Source organism: Coenobita brevimanus, chromosome 60, assembly GCF_032717465.1.
Source record: "Coenobita brevimanus isolate Jiangsu-jjx chromosome 60, ASM3271746v2, whole genome shotgun sequence".
Classification (NCBI taxonomy): domain Eukaryota; kingdom Metazoa; phylum Arthropoda; class Malacostraca; order Decapoda; family Coenobitidae; genus Coenobita; species Coenobita brevimanus.
The window spans coordinates 29,851,507-29,873,877 of NC_137013.1; the positions used below are offsets into that span (position 1 = coordinate 29,851,507).

Sequence of the window (22,371 nt, forward strand, 5' to 3'; positions counted from 1 at the left end):
GGGAGTGCCTGCGTTCATGTTTACTGCTGTTAATGAGTTTGGTGGTGGACTTGGCTGAGGCAACTGTCAGCCTGTTTTCCTTGGCCCAAGCCTGCAGTTTGCTGAGGCATGTGCTGCAGTATGTAGGCTGTCTGTGATGTGGTGTGTGACTATTAAGTTTGTGGGTGTCTAGGGTGTGGGAATATCATGCATGTACAGGCTGAAGAGTGTGGGTGAGAGAATGGGGCCATGTGGAACCCCGGTAGGGAAATTTTGTATTCATGATGACTTGCCCTGGAATGTAACATCTACTTAACTACCAAGTTAATAGCCTGATTGGCAAGACAGAATTTGGTGCTGTTCTCCATGTCTGTGTTGTATATCTTGGTGATAAGTCAGTGTCAAGGGGACTGCACTGAAGGTTTTACTGATGTCTACTGTTGTAAAAAATGGGCACTGTGTGGATGACACGAGTTGACGCCATCCGATGCTTAATAAGTGAGATTTGTCAGCAAGATATTTGTAGGGTGCAGTGCTCCAAATCTGTGTTGTGAAGGAGTTAGAGGGGGACATGGAGAGTGACTCTGCTGAGAATGAGGCATTCAATTATTTTGGATGGCATGCTAAGTACAGTACTGTTATGGGTCTGTATGAAGAAGGGAAAGTAAGGTCCTTGTTTGGCTTGAGTATGGTAATGACCGTTCCTTCTTTCCAATTAATGGGAATGCTTCTGTGTATGTATGATTTGCAAATGTTTGTGAGGGGCCTGGATGCCTTGTGGTCATAAATATTTCAGGTGCAGACTGCTGATGCCAACTGGCCCTCTGCCTGGACAGTTCTTTATATTTATATGTTAGTTGTCTGTTCTGGAGTGAAGGTGGTTGAGCTGTGATCAAGTGGAAAGGACTGTCCACATTGAGATGGTCGTTTTTCAGACTCAGTGTGTGTTGGTGTTAAGGGGCTTCTGTTCGCGTAGTGGTTTACAAGTATGCTTCCTTGTTCTATGCAGGAAGGGTTGTCATGGGTGTTGGTGATGATGGTGTGGGTTATGGAAGTGTATGTCTGTGATGGTAGGTGGAGGCGCCCATCATCCACCCACTTAGCGTAGTGGTACCCTGTATTTAGGGTAGATCTAGAATGAGTGGCAAGCCAAATGATTTCCTGTAAACCAGGAAATCATTTACGGCGCTGGATGGTAACCTTATAACTAACCGACACGTGTTCCCTACGTGACAGCAAGTGGGTTGGCGGAGGGTTAGTGCCCCTCACCGGAAAACAACTAACTAAAAATACGAACAAGAAGTCTCGGACCAGGACTGATCAAAAGATGACGACAAAGGACCATACAAAGGACATGATACGGAATGTAAGGGGTGCAAATGACGAGGTGAAAGAGAGAGAGATTGTCCAGGTGATTGAGGGTGCGAAACTGGATGTATGTGGATTAACTAAAACTAAATGGAGAGGTGAGAGTGTGAGAGAATGGGATTATGGATTGGGTATATGTGCACGAGTAGGTGAGAATGAGGGGGCAAAAGGAGTGTGTATTGTTGTGAGTAACAGATGGAAGGAGAATATGAGAAAGTATGAATCGGTTGGTTCAAGGATTGTGGATAAGACTGAAAGTTGGACTACAAATGTGGGCGATTGTGTGTGTGTATGCGCCAACGCAAGATCGTGAAACCAGAGTGAAAGAAGAGTTCTGGACAAATGTGGAAGTGTGCATGGAAAAGTTTCAAAGGAATGAGAGAGTGTTTTTGACCGGTGATATCAATGGCAAAGTAGGGAATGTGAAGGTGGCTGAAGTAGTTGGTGAGCGGGGTGTGCCTGCTGGGATAGATGAGAATGGCAGTGCTTTAGTTGACATTTGTGCTGGGAGGGGGTTGGTGATAGCCAATACCCTCTTCAGGTACAAAATGATCCACAGGTATACATGGTGAGTGATGAGAAGGGTGGATGGTGAACTGAATGAAAGGAAGGCAATGACTGATTATGTGTGTGTGGATGAAAGGATGTGAAGATGAGTAATGGATGCAAGAGTATATAGAGGTTGGGGGAGTGGACTTTCTGACCACCACTTGGTGGTGCTCAGAATCAAGGTCCAAGTAAAATGGAGAAATAGAAGGGAAGGACGGGAGGAAGGAGTAGATGTAAGGAGGGTGGACAGGTTACAAGAGGATGTAAGGAGAGTGGAAAGGTTACAAGAGGATGACAAAAAGGCAGAATATAAGAAAGAAGTGAAGGAATGACTGGATAAATATGAACTGGAGCAGATGGGGGACGTGGAAGGTGTGTGCAAGATATTCACAGAGGAAATATGTGCAGCATGTGAGGTAGTGTGTGGGGTGAAGAGAAGACAAAAGGGGGTGCAAGGAACAGCATGGTGGAATGAAGAGGTGAGACAGGCTGTGGCACAAAAGAAAGCATATAATGAATGGATGAGAAATAGGGGCGTGGAAGAAGTTGAGAGACGGAAGAGAGAGTTATATGTAGAAAGGAAGGGAGAGGTGAAAAGATTAGTTAGAGAAAGAAGAGAGTGGATGTGGAATTTGGAAGGAATTTTAGTGTCAAGTGGAGGGAATGTAAGAATATGTTGGGGAAAGAGGTAAAGAGAGTCAGACAGGGTGGCAATGAAGTTAGTAGGGGAGTGAAAGATAAAAACCGTAGATTACTAGTTCAGAAGGGAGAAAAAGTGGGCAAACGGAAAGAACACTTTAATGAATTGTTGAACAGAGAGAAAGAAAGTAATGCGAGTATAAGAGGCTGGGGAATGGCTGGGAGAAGGAGGAAGATAAGAAGACAGGAAGAAATCAGTAGGATGGAAGTTGTGGAAGCACTGAAGAAAGTTAAAAAGGGGAAAGCTCCAGGAACTGATGGAGTATGTGGTGAAATGCTGAAGCATGGGGGAGAGATAGTAGTAAAATGGATGTGGAAGATGTGCAGATTGGCCTGGGAGGAAGGTAAAGTCCCGGAGGATTGGAAGTCAGGTATAATTATTCCCTTGTACAAAGGGAAAGGGGAAAAAGAAGTGTGTGGTAATCATAGGGGCATTTGTCTTCTTCGTGTAATAGGAAAAGTATACGGTAGGATACTTACTGACAGAGTTAAGGAAATAACAGAGGAAAATGATGGAGAAGAACAGGGAGGTTTTAGAAAATGAAAAAGTTGTGTAGGTCAGATATTCATTCTTAGATCTTTAGTGGAACAGTGTCTAGAGAAGGGAAAGAAGTTGTATGCGACATTCATGGATTTGGAGAAAGCATGACAGGGTAGACAGACAAGGATTGTTGAAAATATTAAGAATATATGGAGCAGATGGGAAGTTGTTGAATGCTGTGAAGAGTATGTATGAGAGTGTTAAGGCTGCAGTGCGTGTGGATAGTGAAGTGAGTGAGTTTTTCTATTTGAAGGTTGGGTTGAAACAGGGATGTGTCATGTCTCCAAGGTTGTTCAATCTGTATATGGATGGGGTTATAAAAGAGATACAAGATAGGGCAGTTGATGTTGGAGTGGCTCTAATGAGAGAGGGCAGTGTCTGGAAACTCCTTGTACTGTTGTTTGCAGATGATACTGTGTTGTTATGTGAAGACGAAGGGGAGCTGCAAAGCTTGGTGGATGAGTTTGGGAGAATGAGTAAGAAACGGAATCTAAAGGTGGATGTAGGGAAGAGTAAAGTTATGGTCTTCAAGAGAGGTGGTCAGTGAATGTACAGTGAGGTTGGATGATGAGGAAATGGAAAATGTGAGTACGTTTAAGTACTTGGGTAGTGTGATGAGTAAGGATGGAAATTTGGAGGGTGAAGTGCCTGAAAGGGTACAACAAGGAAGAAAGGTTGCTGGTTCCTTGAAGGCAGTGATAAGAAACAGGGAAGTAAGCATGAAGTGAAAAAGTTATTACATGACTGTATTGTGATACCAACTCTGATGCATGGAAGCGAAGCTTGGATGTTGTTGGAGGGACACAAGTCAAGAGGGAGGGCAGTGGAAATGAGTTATTTAAGAGGAGCCTGTGGAGTCACATGGAGAGACAGACTGACAAATGAGGATGTGAAGGAGCATTGTGGTGTGGATGTGGATGTGACAGGAAGCATTAGGAGAAACACACTGAGGTGGTTTGGCCATGTGGAGAGGATGGAGAGTGAGAGACTGATGAGGAGAGTGTATGAAAGTGAGGTGGAGGGGGAGAGCAGGAGAGGAAGGCCAAGGATGAGATGGAGGGATGGAGTGGAGAGGTATATGAGAGAGGGGAGTGTGAACTGGGAGCAGGGCAGTGAAATGGCGGGAGACAGGGTGACGTGGAGGCGATTTGTTTGTGGCCACCCCGTATAAGGGATTAAGGTGTCTGGCAACAGACAGACAGATAGATGTGGTTTAGTGATACTGTTAAATATTTTGTACAGACAAGAAGGGTATGGGGAGTGACTAGGTGTTGTTACAAGGGTCTTCTAATTTTTCATTTTCTTTGTACTAATTTTGTTGTTGATCTCACTGTTTAGTTCTTGGAGCCTTGTGATGGTGTTGTGTGTGTGGGAGAAGTGGGTTGTGTTTAAGACTGTCGCATTGTCTTATGATGCAGGCAAGCTCCAATGTAAAGTATGGATTGTAATGTCTTCTGCTGCCTCGTTGAATGTGGTATTGCTGAACTTTGTAATGTCTGCAATGAGTAGGATGCTGATGAACTTCATAATGTGCCTGTTAATGTTGATGATGGATGTGTTGCTTAGTGTGGTGAAGTGTTGTTTTGCTTCTTAAGTGAATTCTGCTCAGTCTGTTTTTTTTGTAGTTTGTGTGTGAGAGGTATGATCATTATGATTTGGACTGTTTCCATAGTGACAATGATGGGGAGATGATCTGCAGGGAGTTTGGGTTCCATCTGCCAGGTGGTGTTGAGTGCAAGTGTTGGCAAACACAATGCAATGTCTGGAGAGGAGGGAGTGTGAAGTGACTGGTGTGGGATGATGTTATTATACAGTACTTTAAATAAATAAGTAAATAAATATTTATACACCAGTAAAAAAGTCAACAGCCAGTCCTGTAATACTTCCAAGTGTGAGGGTCTGAGGGTGGGCTACCATAGTTCAGTACATTTACTGTAGCTAAGGGTAGATGATCAAGTTACTCCCTTTGGTGGCATTACTGTCTATCTATCTTTATCTATCTATCTACCTAACACTAAATTCATCTAGCTATCTACACAGTACATATACTATATATATATATATATATATATACAGATACAACAGACATCAATAGACCAGAATTTGCTTTTCCTGGACTCGAGGAGCTACCGGACTAAATTCCTTTATATCGGAAAAAGTCCGATAAAGCCAGAAGCAGTCTGGACTGCCTGACCAGTTCAGCTATGTTCACCACAATAAGGTAAAATGTTTATTGGTGTACAGTACAATATTATTATATATATTATACCATTTGATTAATGTAGTGAAATTATAACACAGTACAGTACTGCACAGATAGTCAAAACAGTTTAAAAACCGTTCATGCAATCCGGACTGTCTGATATATATATACTGTATATATATACTGTACACACACACACACACACACACACACACACACACACACAATATAGTGGATTTACTGTTTACGTGTTCATCATTTATGCTATTCATCTGTAACGTGGTAACCCCAAGTGCTGCCCACTCAGCATTTACATGGAGTTTTTGCAGTTTATGCGATTTTGAGGGACCTGAGGCCGTCTTAGCCTTTGAAGAGTATAGGCAATCCCACCACTAGCCTTGCAGCCTAATTGTCCTCTCCTAATACAACTTAGTTGCTTCAGTCTCAGGATTAGTTTAAATGCCACTGTTATTACCATTATGTCTGTACAGTCAATCTACAGGTATCTATCTACCTATGGCCAAACACCATAATCTTGCAAGGGGTGGCTGTTTGACTCAAGTAGCTAATTTGTTTTATGGGGAGGAGCGCTAACCCACTAGTTGACACTTAGGGAATACATATACGTTGGTTACATGGATACCACCCAGTGTTGTAGATGGTTTCCTGGCTTAGAGGAAACCATTAGGCCTGTCACTCAATGTAAAGCTACCTAAAAGGGAAGGAAGGGTAACAAAAAGTGACAGGCATGATGGGAGAAACAGGAAGAGAGGAGGGCAGAAACAGGAAAAAGAATGACACAGGTGAAGGAAGAAGTAGGCAGCACTACATCAAGTGAGTGAATGATGATCACAACCACATACCACCATGTACAGTCATTACTTCATTCATCATCTAATCCAGTGTTGCCCCTTGAGCAGTGCAGGAATGTACAGTCAATACATGTATTATATACAGAACCTAATGCAGTGAGGATGAATGTTTTGTGGCAGTCCTGCTTTCAACTGGACCTATACATTTAAAAAATTTTCAAGGTCTTCCTCTCCATTAGCCATATTATAATGGGTCTTATGGTACCATTTACATGATCTTCATTTACAAGGCTTGTCTATCCCCCCAATTAACTTTGTAATTGATGAGGCCACTGTATACAGTACGAGTATTTAGTATATATATATATATATATATATATATATGTGATATGGATGTGATAGGAAGCATTATGAGGAACACACTGAGGTGGTTTGGTCATGTGGAGAGGATGGAGGGTGAAAGACTGACGAAGAGAGTGTATGTGAGTGAGGTGGAGGGGGGAAGAGGGAGGGGGAGGCCGAGGATGAGATGGAGGGATGGGGTGGAAAGGTATATGAGAGAGGGGAGTGTGAGTTGGGAGCAGGGCAGTGAAATGGCGGGGGACAGGGCGACTTGGAGGCGATTTGTTTGTGGCCACCCCAAACGGGATTGAGGCGTCTGGCAATAGATAGATAGATAGAGATATATATATACACATACAGTGAAAACTTGATTATCCAGGTTCAGATTATCCAAATTTCAGTATATCCAGGCCATGACCAAATGGTTCAGTGGTACGGTAAAACATAAAATTATCCATACGATAGCTCGTTTAAACAGCAAGCATCCAGTCGCTAGCGAGCGAGCCATGAGTAGACAAGCCTAAGTCTACCCCCCACCCACACCTCCTGCTCACAACTTGATCACAAGGGTGATGGAGTGAAGTTTGGTGAGGTGACTGATAACCTAACCTAATCTAACTACCTAATAATTTAACCTAACCTAACCTAACCTAAAGCCCCAGTCACACCGCAGGTATGACTTGTTGCAAACCTGAAAATCGCAAAACCAGTCCCTGACCATGGAGGTCTCCGAGCAGTCGTGCCACCGATCGGCTACCGGTGGTCATCCAGTGTCTGTCCAGCGTCCGCCCAGTAGGCGGCCGAACGGCAACCATGGCCAGGTACACACAGGTCAAGACACGGATGGGTGGCCAGCCGGTCGTCGGCAGGCCGCTGACAAACAGCAGCCGGTCCATGTCCTGTTGCAGTTTAGACCACAACCACTAGACTGACACCAGCTGCTGATTGGCCGGCGGCTGGTCTCGGTCCAGCCCACCACCTGTTGCTCGACCAATCGCTGGCTGGACGGCGGCCGGACGTCAACCACCACCCCAGACAGGAGGATTGTGGATGGCGGCCGCCGCAGTCCAGCCATCGCCTTGACGGAGTGCAGACAGCCACCGCACAGAGCGGGCGGCGACCAGCATCCGTCCGGATGGCAACCACTGCTTAATAATCAGGTGTCACTGACCAGTTGCAATCCATAAGCCGGCCAGACACAGTCCAGTCGCCTGCCAGGCGGCTTCCGTGCCACGACATTGGTGGTTGAGGGGAGGTTTTTCGTGCAGCACGAAAAACCTCATGACGATTTTTGGTCGCCAAGGTTGCCTGTGGCTAGACCGAGACATATGAAGACCGGTCGTAAACCTCACCAAAACCACCCACGACTTGCAGGTCGCGGGTGGTTTGCAATAAGTCGTACCTGCAGTGTGACTGGGGCCTAACATGACTTGGGCTCCAGCTGGGAAACTAGGGAACAAAATCCATCTTTGAGTACGCTGAGTAAGTTTCTTCCAATATGCCCGAAACAATCATGGGTACAGCTTATGGAACGTGATTATAATATGGGTAGAAATCTTTCAGCAAGAGATGGTAATTTACCACCCTCAAAATAGTCAAAAAATACATAAAACAAACTAGAGGAATATGAATGGAATTGGTAAGGTCTTTAGGTTGTATGCTTAAACAAAAATTTATGGGTTTCACAATTTTAGGGAATGAAATGGAACAAAAATGTCTGCTAACCAGAAAAAACTACTGTTTCATCCCACGTGTCCTTATAAGTTAACATTCAGTTCCACATTCTTCATTTGATATCACACTTCCCAACACATTTTGGTCCGAGTGAGCATACAGTTATTTCTGCTCCTTAACCCCTACGCTCCGGTTGACGTGTATAGCCGTCACGGTTTTGGGCGTGGAGCAATGCCGGTTGACATGTGCATCCACAAGCATCTTCCTGCCATTCTGTGAACCCACGACTATTTCCATGACAACCACTGGGTAGGTAGATACCAAAGGTACCCCACTGACGTGTGGCTCAGTCCGTATATGGCACTGGTAGAATGTACAGTGAAGTCTTCATCATCATCCTTGTCTGATTCTGTTACCCCTTTGCATGCTGCTGATTGCATCATCGACCCCCATATGTGTTCTGCCCTTACCGCTGGGGAAAGGGCTCAGTGACTGAGCAGGTGTGTGGGAAATTGTAAATAGTAAACAGGTATGCACAAGCATTTTTTTTTATACATAAGTGAAATGTATGATATTATAAGTTATACAGTGGAGTTTCTTTTATCCGAAATTCTTTTAACCGTAATATGCCATTACCATAAGTTTTATTAAAACGTTCTCATTTCGATTAACCGCAAAAATCTGAAATCTATCAGAAAATTCAAACACAGTGGGCTTGTTTCACACCACTAGCGAAACATGCCTGCTAGCAAGTTGCCCACCCCCTCACCTGCATCCACCACCTCGGAAGATTTGGATGATGTGGGAGATGATGTGGATGATATGGAAATGATTGAATAAGGAAACAGAAAATATGAAATAACAATTAGGTTTAAGACTTTATTTGTTCAAACTGCTTACAGTGAATTATGTAATTGTTTTGGTGAAGGTTAGTTGAAGTTTATTAGAGTGAAGATAAATTTAAGTTGACAGTTTCTATTACAGTTACAAAAGTGCAGTTACATACCTAGTTACTACAGCATATTAAGTGTTTTGGTGATGGCTGTGTGGCTCCTGGGGTGCTGGTGGTGGTGGTGGGCTAGACGTCGCCAGAAATGGGTGATGGGTGAGTACAATAGTGTTCCCTTGTATCCTACATATTATTACAGTATCTTTTATCTGAAAAAATTGATTAAACAAAACTCTGAAAGTCCCATGACTTTCAGATAAAAGAGACTCCACTGTATCTAGTAAGTGTTGTAAGTGTTTTATGATAAGTTTTACAAGCGCAATGCAGTAACTGTTACAGTTTATGGTTATCTGTGAAATAACGATTGGATGTACCTTGAGTGACCCTACCTGCTACATGAAAGAAAACCAGGAGTGCGTGGGGAAGAAAGAAAATTATCTGGTTGGTTATAACTAATTTTTTCCCCTCATTACTCAGAAAATAATGGTGAATATGTGAGAATATGTGAAGTACAAAAAATTTAAGTTGTGTATACCATTAGTAATACTGTATTTCCACGATGCTACTGATTAGTAAAAATTAGTCACAATTTAATACAAGTAATTACCTCATAATCAACCATACTGCATGAAACTTCTTAAAGTGCAATTACCTGTAATCGTGATGTCAACTGCAAATATCAGTGACACAGTAGAGGGAAATTTTAATAACTGATGTTGCAATTACCTGTAATCATGACGTCAAGTGCAAATATATGTGACATAGTAGAGGGAAATTATTATAACTGGCGTTGCAAATACCTGTAATCATGACATCAAGTGCAAATATATGTGACATAGCAGAGGGAAATTATTATAACTGACTTTGCAATTACCTGTAATCATGACGTCAAGTGCAAATATATGTGACATAGTTGAGGGAAATTATTATAACTGACGTTGCAATTACCTGTAATCATGACGTCAATATATGTGACATAGCAGAGGGAAATTATTATAACTGATGTTGCAATTACCTGTAATCATGACGTCAAGCGCAAATATATGTGACATAGTAGAGGGAAATTATTATAATTGGCATTGCAATTACAGTATATATATATATATATAGTGCTGGGCAGGTGCACAAACACTTGCGCAAAGTGCAATTGCGCACCCTTGCGCTCCGGTGATATCGTTTACGCATTGTGCACTGCACGAGACCATGCGCAATTTTGTGCTTGTGCACATGAAAAGGCAGGTGCGCAAGCGTAAACTTAGTTGCGCTTGCACAACTAAATTTGCGCTTGCGCACCTGCCCTGTGGATTGCGCACTGCGCAATCCAAGGGACACGTGGTCTTGGGAGCTTCCCGCATGGCTGGACAATGGATGGGGGAGGCTGGGACGGGTTGCAAGGGTGGGTTGGCGGCAGTGTTGCCATATCCGAACAACGAAATTATGCTAAGGCAATGAAAAAAATTATGCTAGATTGAGCAAAATTATTCCAAGTAAAAAACAAATTATGCTAACTTGAAGCTAAATGATAAAAGTCTATATTTGTTCATGTTACATATTAATTATGTATTGTGTTTACTATCTATCTATCTATCTATAGCCCGACGCCCTAATCCCGCAAAGGGTGGCCGCAGACAAAACGCCTCCAAGTCGCTCTGTCACCCACCATTTGACTACCCTCCCCCCAACTCACCCCCCCTCCCTCATATACCTCTCAACTCCACCCCTCCACCTCATCCTCGGTCTACCCCTCCCTCTCCCTCCCTCCACCTCACCTACATACACCCTCTTAGTCAGTCTTTCATTCTCCATTCTCTTCACATGTCCAAACCACCTCAGTGTATTTCTCCTAATCTTCTCATTGAAAATATTTAACTGAACCCTACATAAGAGAATACATTTCTCTCTCTCTCTCTCTCTCCGAGCCTTGATCACACATAACTTTAGCTGAATAGAAACATTGCTGTTGCACCACTTACAAAAAGCTTTGTTTTCCTATATCTGATGAACCACTGCTATTCAGGAATTACTGCCAATTGAAGCTTTTGAAGTACTAGATCCTGGATCCTCTTGATAAACTTTCTTCCTCTTGCTCGACATCATGAAATAGCTAGGTTACTGCATGGAGTGGTACTCCACTATTGGTGTAACTTTTTTTTTTAATTTAAAAAAAATCAAAGAATGGCAGTCAACTGCCTCATGGTTTCTCATAGACGGTTGGCTGAGCAACGGAGTACAGTACTCTCATAATATCGTTCTTAAGTTATCAGTATGGCAACACATTCATTCGCCAATCAGCTACCCGCCCAGCTCTCTCTCTCTCTCTCTCTCTGATTTTTAGCTTTTATAAAATTATTCCAAATTTATTCCATTCCATTCTAAATTATGCTAAAACTTGTAATATGCTAAAAAATGTTCCAGACTCGAAAGTCTGATCAGAATTATGATAAATGAATAAAATTATGCTAGATTTGGTAACACTGGTTGGTGGGGGGAGGCGGGAGGGAAGGGGGTAGTAGCATTTCTTAATATGCTTCAACAGAGATAATGTATTTTTAATATCTTTTAAATTATTATTATTAGTAAATAATAATAAATATACATTATTTATTAAGATTGAATCATTTGAATCATTTCCTGTGGCACCCCACGGGATCCATAGGGCCTCAATGAACTCTCTCCACCAATATTTGTCTCTTGCCATCTCCTTCAGGTCCCACCAACACTCCTCTCCTGCTTCTTTTTTCATTGTCCTCAACCAGGTTTCCCTCAGCCTACCTCTACCTCTTCTTCCTCTAGCAGTCCACTCTGGCACATCCTGTATTAAACTACCTTCTTTTCTGTATATGTGCCCCAGCCACTTCCAGCGAGACAGTCTCATATATTCATTGACTGGTTCCACTCTCGTAACATCCCTTACTCTTGCTTTTGTAACTCTGTCTTGCCACTTTACCCCAAGAATCCTTCTCAGTATTTTATTCTCAAATCCTAATACTTTCTGATCTGTTGCAACTGTACTGTACCATGACTCATGCCCGTAAATTAAAATTGGTCTAACCATGGACTTGTAAATTTTCACTTTAGTATGTACCGAAAGCATATGATTATTCCAAACAGATTTCAACATTCCAACAGCTCGCCAAGCCTGTCTAATCCTCTCCTCAATTTCACTGTTTAATGATCCATTAGATGATACAATTGTTCCCAGATATTTAAAGTGTTCAACATTCTTCACCACATTATTCCCAATTACACAATCGATTTGGTTCTCCACGTTCATATTAATAATTTCAGTCTTTCCACAATTTATTGCCAATCCCACTTTTTCTCCTTCCTCCACCAGACAATCAAGCACCCTCTGCATCTCGTAAATACTTCTGCAAATCAGTACAATATCATCAGCATAGTCCAAATCCATTAGCTTCTTATTTTCTTTCCAGTTAATTCCTGCACTTGTTCTCCTTACAACCTTTCTCATAATATAATCCATAACCAAAACAAACAACAATGGCAAAAGAACTCCTCCTTGAATCACTCCTAACTTGAAATGGATCACTCAAAGAACCACCCACCATTACCTTACAAAAAGTACCTTCATGCAGGCTTCTAATAACATTTACAAACTTTTCTGGTATACCACAGAATCTCAAAATTTTCAACATAGCTTCACGTGAAACACTATCAAACGCCTTTTCAAAATCCACAAAACACATACTAAGTGGCATTTTCATGTCATTAGCTTGTTGCATTAGATGCCTTACAATAAAAATCTGATCATTACAACTTCGACCCTTTCTAAATCCCGCTTGTTCTTCTCTTAAAATTTTATCAATTACTGGCTCTATTCTGTTCAACAAGATTTTGGAAAAGACTTTTGCAACTACAGGTGTCAAAGTTATCCCCCTCCAATTGCCACACACACTTAAATCTCCCTTTTTTGGTATTTTCATAATCACTCCATTTTTTCCACTCTTCTGGAATTCCACCATTATCCATAGCCACATTAAAAAGTTTCAAAAGCGCATTCATCAACTCGTCATTTTCCACCTTAAGCATTTCAGGGAATATTCCATCTTCTCCTGGGGCCTTAAAATTCTTTAACTCCTTTACAGATTTTGCTACCTCTTCCAAAGTTATATCCCCTGTTTCTATCTGCAAAATCTCTCTCGGCTGGCAAAATGTCCTCTTCAGCTGGGATTGGTCTATTTAGAACAGATTCAAAGTGCTCTTTCCACCTTCCTTTTATATCCAAATCTTTAGTCATCAAATTACCATTTCTATCTCGTACAGGTATTTCCTTCCTTCTCTTTTCAGTCCCAGTTAACTCTTTTATGGCCTGATACGCTGCTCTTGTGCTCTGACCGTCATTTTTACTTAATTTAATTTCTGTCTCTGTTGCCTTTTCATCATATAGCCTCCTTTTATCACGTCTGAGTCTTTTTACTTCAGAATGTAAACTCCAGTACTTTGCTCTAAGTACTTCAACTACCTGGTCATCAATATGTTGTTCTTTACTTCTTAACTTAGCCCCTTTTCTTTTCTGAATTGCATTCCATGTTTCATCTGACATCCACTTTTTCCTTCTCGCTTTTCCCCTTTTCTTAATAGTAACCTTAGTACTCTCATGCAAAACCTCTTTTACCTCTCTCCACATTTGATTAATATCATTGTCTTCAGATTCCATCAAAGTCTGCAGGACTAGAAACCTGTTCCTACATTCCCACCGAAACTTTTCCCTCGTACAATTACCATTAACGTTTCTCTGAAGTTTTATTTTAATCTTTGACACAACAAGTTGATGATCACTACCTATATCTGCCCCCCTCCTTACGCAAACATCTTGCAAATAACTCCTATGCCTTCTGCTAATTGCAATGTGGTCAATCTGGTTACAATATTTACCACATGGTGAAATCCAAGTAGTCATATGTATTTTTCTATGCTCAAAGATAGTTCCACCATTTATAAGGTCATTTGCCAAACAAAAGCTTCTAAGTCGCACCCCATTTTCGTTCCTTATACCAACACCCTCCTTACCCATACAAACTTCAAAGCCATCCCTACTACTGCCAACAATCGCATTAAAATCACCAATGCAAACTAACACATCATGTCTTGCCACTCTATTCACTACATCCTGCAGCTTCTCATAAAAGTCATCCTTCATTTCGTCAGCAGCCTCATATGTCGGAGCGTACCCTACAACCATATTGATATTATCTTGGTCAGATTTTAAACGAGCATAAAGCAAGCCCTCATTAATTGGTTCAAACTCACATACTGCCTTACAAGCATCTCTACTCAGCAGTAAGCCTACACCTTGGTAATGATTGCCATCACTCCTACCAGAAACCAACATAGTAATACCATCTTCCAAATTCATTTTATCAACTCCAAGCAACCTTGTCTCTGTAAGAGCACAAACATCTATCTTGTATTCCTTGAACACTGAAATAAGCTCTTCCATTTTACCAGCCTGATTGAGGGTTCGAACATTCCAGTTTTCCTATTCTTAAGGTTCTTTTTGGATGTATAAACTTATTTTTACACTGTGGGATTCTTAGCACCCCCTGCCCACTTAAGGGCTGCACGGGACTGAGGGCCATTGCTTCGTCACCAGAGTTCATCAAGATTTCTTAGGCAGAAAAATATTTTACCCTGGAGCCAATGCCAGTGACTCGCAGGAACCAGACAGTGGAGAGAGGAAATTAACTAAATAAAAGTAAAATGCAGAAGCTTTGGACAGACAAAGTACAAGGGAAAGAAAAAGAGCAAAGAGAATGTAGATACAAGTGTCCCTTTTAGTCGCCTCTTACGACAAGCAGGGAAGATTGGCATATGCAATTCCTTACAAAATCCATTAAAACATATTGTTTAAATCAAATATCCACAGCCTAATAATTTATTACGCTGTGGATATTTGATTTAAATACTCTGTTTTCATGATTTTTTATTTTTTGTAACGAATTACATATGCTATTGTATATCTATATTGAATTATTAAATAAACTGTCTTGACAAGACTAGAGAGAGAGAGAGAGAGAGAGAGAGAGAGAGAGAATAAATACGGGAATGGCAAAGGAGAGTCCCTTTGAGTGAGGAGATAAGGCATAAATTTTGTCCCTCTTCTCTCGCTTATTCTCCATTCCTTCCTTCCTCTCTCTCTTATTCTCCATTCCCTCCCTCCTCTGTCAGATGGAGGGAGGGAGGGAGGGAGGGAGGGAGGGAGGGAGGGAGGGAGGGAGGGAGGGAGAGAGGGAAGGAGGGAGGGAGGGAGGGAAGGAGGGAGGGAGGGAGGGAGGGAGGGAGGGAGGGAGGGAGGGAGGGAGGGAGGGAGGGAGGGAGGGAGGGAGGGAGGGAGGGAGGGAGGGAGGGAGGGAGGGAGGGAGGGAGGGAGGGAGGGAGGGAGGGAGGGAGGAGGGAGGGAGGGAGGGAGGGAGGGAGGAGGGAAGGAGGGAGGGAGGGAGGGAGGGAGGGAGGGAGGGAGGGAGGGAGGGAGGGAGGGAGGGAGGGAGGGAGGGTTAATGATACAGTTATCAGGTGATCTTTGCCAATGCCTTGGTAAATATAGGCTGTTTTTCCCGGACAGTGACCTACTGTACCTCAGTCACCGTGGGTGGTGGACAGGTTGCTAATTTTGTAATTTACTTAATTATACCAATATATATTATACAGTAATTCCCACAAATATATGCAAATGATTTGCACAAGCGCTTTGCGACATTGCACAAGCTAAATATTAGATTGCGCACTTGCTCAAATTACAAATAATAGAAAATAATAATAATAAAAAAAGTAAGTAGGTTGCTGTTTTATTTAAATATCTCAATATTTTTCAGTAATTCCCAAAAAATATATGCAAATGGTTTGCGCTTGCATTTTGCGATATTGCGCAAGCTAAATATTTGTCAGATTGCGCAAGGTAGTGAACTGTGGATTGCGCTTTGCGCTTGTGCAAGGTCCTTCTTCGTTTGTGCTGCCCACCACTCTATATATATATATATATATATATATATATATATATATATACAGTATATATATATATATATATATATATATATATATATATATATATATATATACAGTATATATATATATGTATAAATATATATGTATATATGTATATACAGTATATATATATACAGTAATCCCTCTAATATCCGAACGCCCAATATCCGAACATCCCCACTAACCGGACATAATCCTCCTGGGATCCAATATTCCCAAAATGGGCCAAAAACCGCAAAAAATTCGAAAAAAATCTGACTTTTTTCCCTCCCATAATTTGAAATTCCCGCCTGGCGCCAAACAGCTGTTACACCATGGTCACTTCACCCCTTCCTTCCTCCCCTCCCTCCTCCCCTGTCAGGTTGCCATTTGGTATTTTTCATTACCAAGTGTGGGCCAATTTGGTAATGAAAAATTCATTTGGTAATGAATTAGAATAATGCATTACCAAATGGATTTTTCACATGTATGAGGATACACAGGATGGAGATGGTGGATTGTTTGCTCTCTCTGATTAATCTGCTACCCTACATAGTGTGAAAATAATCAACATGGTGTTAGTTATAAGGAGAGTGATTACATGTATTTCCACTTGTATATATAATTAGTGAAGAATATATGCTAGCTTTACGAATTTGGTAATGAAAAGTTATATTTGACAATGAAAGTTGAGGAGATTGGTAATGTGGCTGTTGCGATCTGGCAACTCTGTTACCCCACCAACATCAACAGTCACAGCTTAACTCTGATGGAGAGCAGATACTCATAACAGTGCAAGCCACAGGTGCTTGTTTTTTGTGAATAAACAGTGAATAAACTGCAATACCTTGCCACTAGAACACACGGGAATTTACAGTGTTGTGCAGTGTTAAGAAATTAGAATTTAGAGTGCAGAGGATTAACTGTGGACTGCAAACTGGCGGTTCAAACCAGTCCAAGAGCAAGGGACTTGTAAGTACCCAGAATGTTTAATATTGTATAAACTCACCTCTAAAACCTCATTTTATGGTTCTTTTGCATTTATTTCAGTCTTTTATGTCCCTTATTGGTGTGATTTGGGTCTTAAATAGGTGCAATGCATGTCCAGAGGGAGTTGTATAGGTGTTTTTCAGAGTTAGGGTCCATAAGTACAAGTCCATAAGCTGGGGCCCAATATCCGGACAGGACCACTATCCGGACCTGCCTATGGCTCTACTGATCCGGATATTGGAGGGGTTACTGTATATATATATATATATATATATATATATATATATATATATATACACACATACATATACACAGGTGTTCCTCCCCTAACGCGGTTTGCTGTACCATAATACTGCTCTAACGCAGCACAATATTGCGGGAGGTATGAAACATTCTAACACAAGCACTGTTAGCATAACGCAGTAATTTGAGTCCTGAGTCGAGCCGAGTCTCTCAAGTTCATCTTTGACTGCGACCCTTCCCTTGCAAGAGGTAACGACATGATTAAGTGGATTGTTGATGCAGTCAGTGTCTACAGTCGTATGCACACCGACCGAGTAAACCGCCGTAAACAGTCACTGATAACTCGTTACTTCGCCAGAGAAGCTGCTGCTGGTCTACAGCAAGAGGATATCCAGCGACAGCATGAAAAAGCTATGGAGGACCTACAAAGTGATGTTTGGAGTGCTGCTACTGAAACTGACTTTGATGGATATTAGTGAGTGTTCTCCCCCTCTAACTCATCTCCGGCGACATGTGTCTGCTCTTCTCCTCATATAAGCTACAGTACAATAAATAAAGAAGTCCTGTATTGACCTACTGTATTTTTTATAACCATATTAATGCTCTTAGGAGGTTTAAATTGGGGGGTATAAAAAAATCTTGCACCAAAAGGGGGGAAAAAGTGGACTTTGGGCAAGGGTGCAGAAGGAAATAGGGGTTTCAACGGTCCCTCTAATGCGATATTTGCCTAATGTGAGGTTGGTGCAGAAGCAAATGCCCACATTAAGGGAGGAACACCTGTGTATAAATATATATATATATATATATATATATATATATGTAGCCTCTGTGGTACAGTGGTATAGTGTGTGTTTCGTACATGGGTGGACCAGGGTTCGTGCCCCGCCAGAGTAATAAACTTTGGGAGTGTTCACCCGGCCACATACTGCATTGGCGGACACAAGGGGTGCTATGGTTGAACCAGTGTCGCTTACTGTAAAGTATGCTTGCACCCAGTCGGCTTGCGTGGGCCGACTACACTTGGATCACAGACTACGCACACATCCAAAGCCACTCCAACACTACAATTACACTCACAAGCACTTCTCACCCTACATACAATCTCTACCAGACAGCCTAAGCCACTTGGTACAGATACATTGGCTGTATCGTCCCGACTTTGGTCGGGATAGGCCGGTCCTGCAGTGGATACTCAAACGGCTGCTGCTGATGATGATGATGATATGTATATATATATATATATCCAGCCACATCTTCGGGAGGAAATCTATGTGCATGGAAAAGCTTCCTCTCCAGTTGGGATGTTCTAACCACCATATCGCCATGCCCCAGTTCTATATACGGTAAATTATAAAGTCAGTCCTCACTTAAGTTTATTATCTGTGCAACAAAGCTACTTTACGCGAAACAACTTTTAGTTCAGCAGCTTGAAGTGAGACATGCTTCTGGTTAATAACTGAGGGACTGGGAAAAAATAATTGGATGAAGAAAAAATTTATGTTATAACAGACACAAGCAATGTTATTAGCAGTGCTACAGAGGTGTTTATGCATCTGCACCTTAACAGTGAAACATTAAATGGGGAATAATTGTACAATCTGCAAGCAAATCTGGCAAATCACTTCTCATACTGAGGCACAGAGTTTAATAATGGCTAGAGAATAATGTCATCCCAACGACCAAGAATGTATATAGTAATTCATTCTTGCTATTTTCTGATTTCACTGAGCTTCAGAGTATATTTTCGAACTTCAATGATCCCCCACTACTAAATGACTCTCCTAAACTTAATAAAATTGACTGGTAACAGCAAGAACAAAGTAAAAAATAATATCCTTGGACTGAAGCAGCTAACCCCTAGTATGATGTTATGTATTTTGCTGCTTAATTTTTGCTGACCTCTGACAATTTTATTCAAACTAGGACAGACTTTCCAAAGTGAGGTGTCAGAAATAGCCTTCCTTCATCCCTCTGCTACAAAAGATCTACACAAAGCTAAATAATACTGGCTGAAGATAAGAGTAAAATTGGGAAAACTTCACTGGAATGAAAAGGTTAATGGCCACCACAAACCCATTTCAGACCTTTCTCCGCATCCACTCTGGTTGTCTCTAAGATTGTGCGACACTGACATTGGCAGGCGTATGCCCTGGTGCCACGCTGAGGATCAAGATGAGCCCGAAGTCGTGTCAGGTCAGGGTAGTGCGTGCGCAGGAAGAGGTAGTCAGTGTGTGGTGTCCATGCAAACCCATCCACAGTCACCACACTCAGGTCACAGCCCAGACACCGTAGTCGGTCACACCCTCTGCATGGTGTGAGGTCATGATAACAGTAACAGTGAAAGAGACTTTCTGTAATTATCTAGACAGCTGTCATTACTAGTAGGTCTTCTTAAATATCACAATTTTAACCAGACAACAAGTATTGTAAATGGGAGGGCAATGGCAAATTTGCGTAGCAGTGGAATTATAATTTTCCTTCACTACGATTTTTTTTTTTCTTTTTTCCAAAAAAATATTCTTGCCAGCTGATGCCTTTATTCAACTTTGGGGAGATTTGCTGAATTGGTAGTATTAGGCACTGTCTTCATTAACTCCTCTACTAACACATGTTCTACTAAATGAATAAAATCACCTGATAGTAGACCATGTAAAAGAAGAAATATGCCAGCTGATGTAGACTAAGCGGGAAAAAAAAAAAAAAAAAAAAAAAAAAAAATAGAACTTATTTTGAAGAATTACTATGGCATCTCACAGTGCATGGTGATGGTACAGTACTGTCAGGGATAAAAGTTTGCCTACTGTTCCATGACATGTACTTCATACTTAGGACAAGTTTGTCACCTCCCTCTCTAAAGGATTTTGTAAAAAGAATACCAGTATTCTGTGAGCACAGAAACATACTAACCCTCTCAGTTTACAACATCAGCCAGCAGAGGGAAGTGAGATGGAAAAGAGAAATATAAGACAAATTCTGGTCTCAACTACTATGCATGAGATCTAGTGGGCCAAGCTTCACCCCACCTTAGTGTTGCACCCTGAGAGTGACCTAGGGTGAGGGAGGTGCCCCCTAGGTATGCCAGGGAGCATCTGCTGGAGGTGGAGGCCTTAGAGGGATGGGTGAATTGAGCAGGGAGGGATGGCAGGTGTGGAGGAGGAGGTCCAAGGTCATCTAACAGGTCCTTCAGGTCCTCCGTTTTGACACTAGCACTAGATGTTATAAAGGAGATACAGAGGCATCAACATAATCATCACTTACAACATCAGCCATCAGTATTACCATCCTTATCAACATTATAATCATTGTTACCATCAACATCACTAACAACATCACTGTTATCAATACTACCATCCTTACCATCAACATTATTATCTATCACCTTTACCATCACCATTTGCATCAATGATATGATCATTATCACCATTTTCTTCATCATCATCTTCATTGTCATCACTACCACTGTTAGCATCCTGTTTCCTACTGATAAACAGGGTGAGCACTGGGCAGCATCTAGAAATACGAGAACTGAACAAAAGTAAAAATAAAAACACTACAATTGGGTGTGTCAATTTTTAAATCTCCTAATATGAAAGATGCCGGGTGTTAAAAACTTGCATTTTTACTTAAAAATATATATATATATATATATATATATATATATATATATATATATTTCAGTCCCATTTAGTCTTCCTTGACAGACTACAGTAATCTCTCATTTATCTGGACATGACAAAGCCAAAGGCAAGTCCGGGTAGTGGCAACATCTGGATAATGAACACTATTCCCCAACTACATCTAGACCCTAACTATACTCAACCTCCAACCAGTACCTAACCTATTTGCACAGTACTTATGCTTAATTTGGCAGTGTTTTCTGGTCATTCAGGCATAAAGACATCAAAACACACACAGGAATATCCCAAGTAATGCTAAACACCAAGAAAACCATGCAGAAAAACCAATGAAAACCAAAAACACCCTTCCTATACACTACTGTTTGTACAGTACCCCTCCTAATTCTGGCACTGTTTTCAGGTCAATCTGTCATGTTTAGACATCAAAACACACAGGAATATCCAAAGTAATGCTAAACACCAAGAAAAGCATGAAAAAAGAAAAAAAAACTGAAAACCATAAAACACCCTACCTATACACTACTTTTTTTTTTTTTTTTTTTTATGCGAGGAAGAAGGAACCAAAGGCCATCAGCCCGCAGTAACAGTTCCCTCCAAGAGAAAAACAAAATACAATAGAGAGCCAAATTCAAGATCCGATCATTTTGAGATGCCTGGACACACTGCGTTTGAAAGACTGGAGATCATAGGCAGGAGGAAATACAGACAGAGGGAGACAGTTCCAGAGCTGACCTGTTGCATAAATGAAAGACTGGGAGTAACGGTTAACTCTTGCATTAGAGAGTTGGACAGAAAAGGGATGAGAGTTTGCTGCTAGACGGGTGCTACGCGCCCGTCGTAGAGGTGGAGGAATGCAAGCAGACAGTTCAGAGGAGCAGTGACCATTAAAGTAGCGATAGAAAAGAGATAAAGATGCAACAGTGCGGTGAAGAGACAGAGGTTGAAGGGAGTCAGTAAGAGGAGGAGAGTTAATGAGACGAAAAGCCTTTGACTCCACCCTATTGAGAAGAGCTGTATGTGGGGAGCCTCCCCACACATGAGAGTTGTACTCCACACAGGGGCGGATAAAACCCCTGTATAGAGTCAACAATTGTGCAGGGGTGAAGAAAGAGCAGAGTCGGCTTAGCACACCCAATCTCTTGGAAGCAGATTTTACAAGAGATGTAATATGATCTTTCCAAGATAAGTCACGAGTAAATGAAACCCCAAGCATGTTCAAGGATGATGCAGGATTAATCTGAATATTATTAAACATCAGTGGGCATACCTGTGGAAGATTTTGTCGGGTTGATAGGTGTAAGAACTGAGTCTTAGAAGCATTAAAGACAACCATATTATTTTTACCCCAGTCAGAGATATGAGCCAAGTCAGACATTAGGTGTGCCATAGCCTCATCCCTTGTT

The 22,371-nt window shown here is 41.6% G+C and overlaps 1 protein-coding gene across 1 annotated transcript in view; it reads right to left on the bottom strand.

Annotated features, from left to right (window-relative positions):
- Positions 1 to 19,252: 19,252 nt before the first annotated feature.
- LOC145403347 (cilia- and flagella-associated protein 418-like) overlaps positions 19,253 to 22,371 on the bottom strand; it is a 37,731-nt gene continuing 34,612 nt past the window's right edge. Inside the window, exons 2-3 of the mRNA XM_080275136.1 lie at positions 20,354 to 20,539; positions 19,253 to 19,635 (exon numbers count right to left, since the gene is read on the bottom strand). Of these exons, the coding sequence (XP_080131262.1) occupies positions 19,386 to 19,635; positions 20,354 to 20,539 (436 nt within the window). The 3' untranslated portion in view covers positions 19,253 to 19,385. The remainder of the gene's footprint in view (positions 19,636 to 20,353; positions 20,540 to 22,371) is intronic.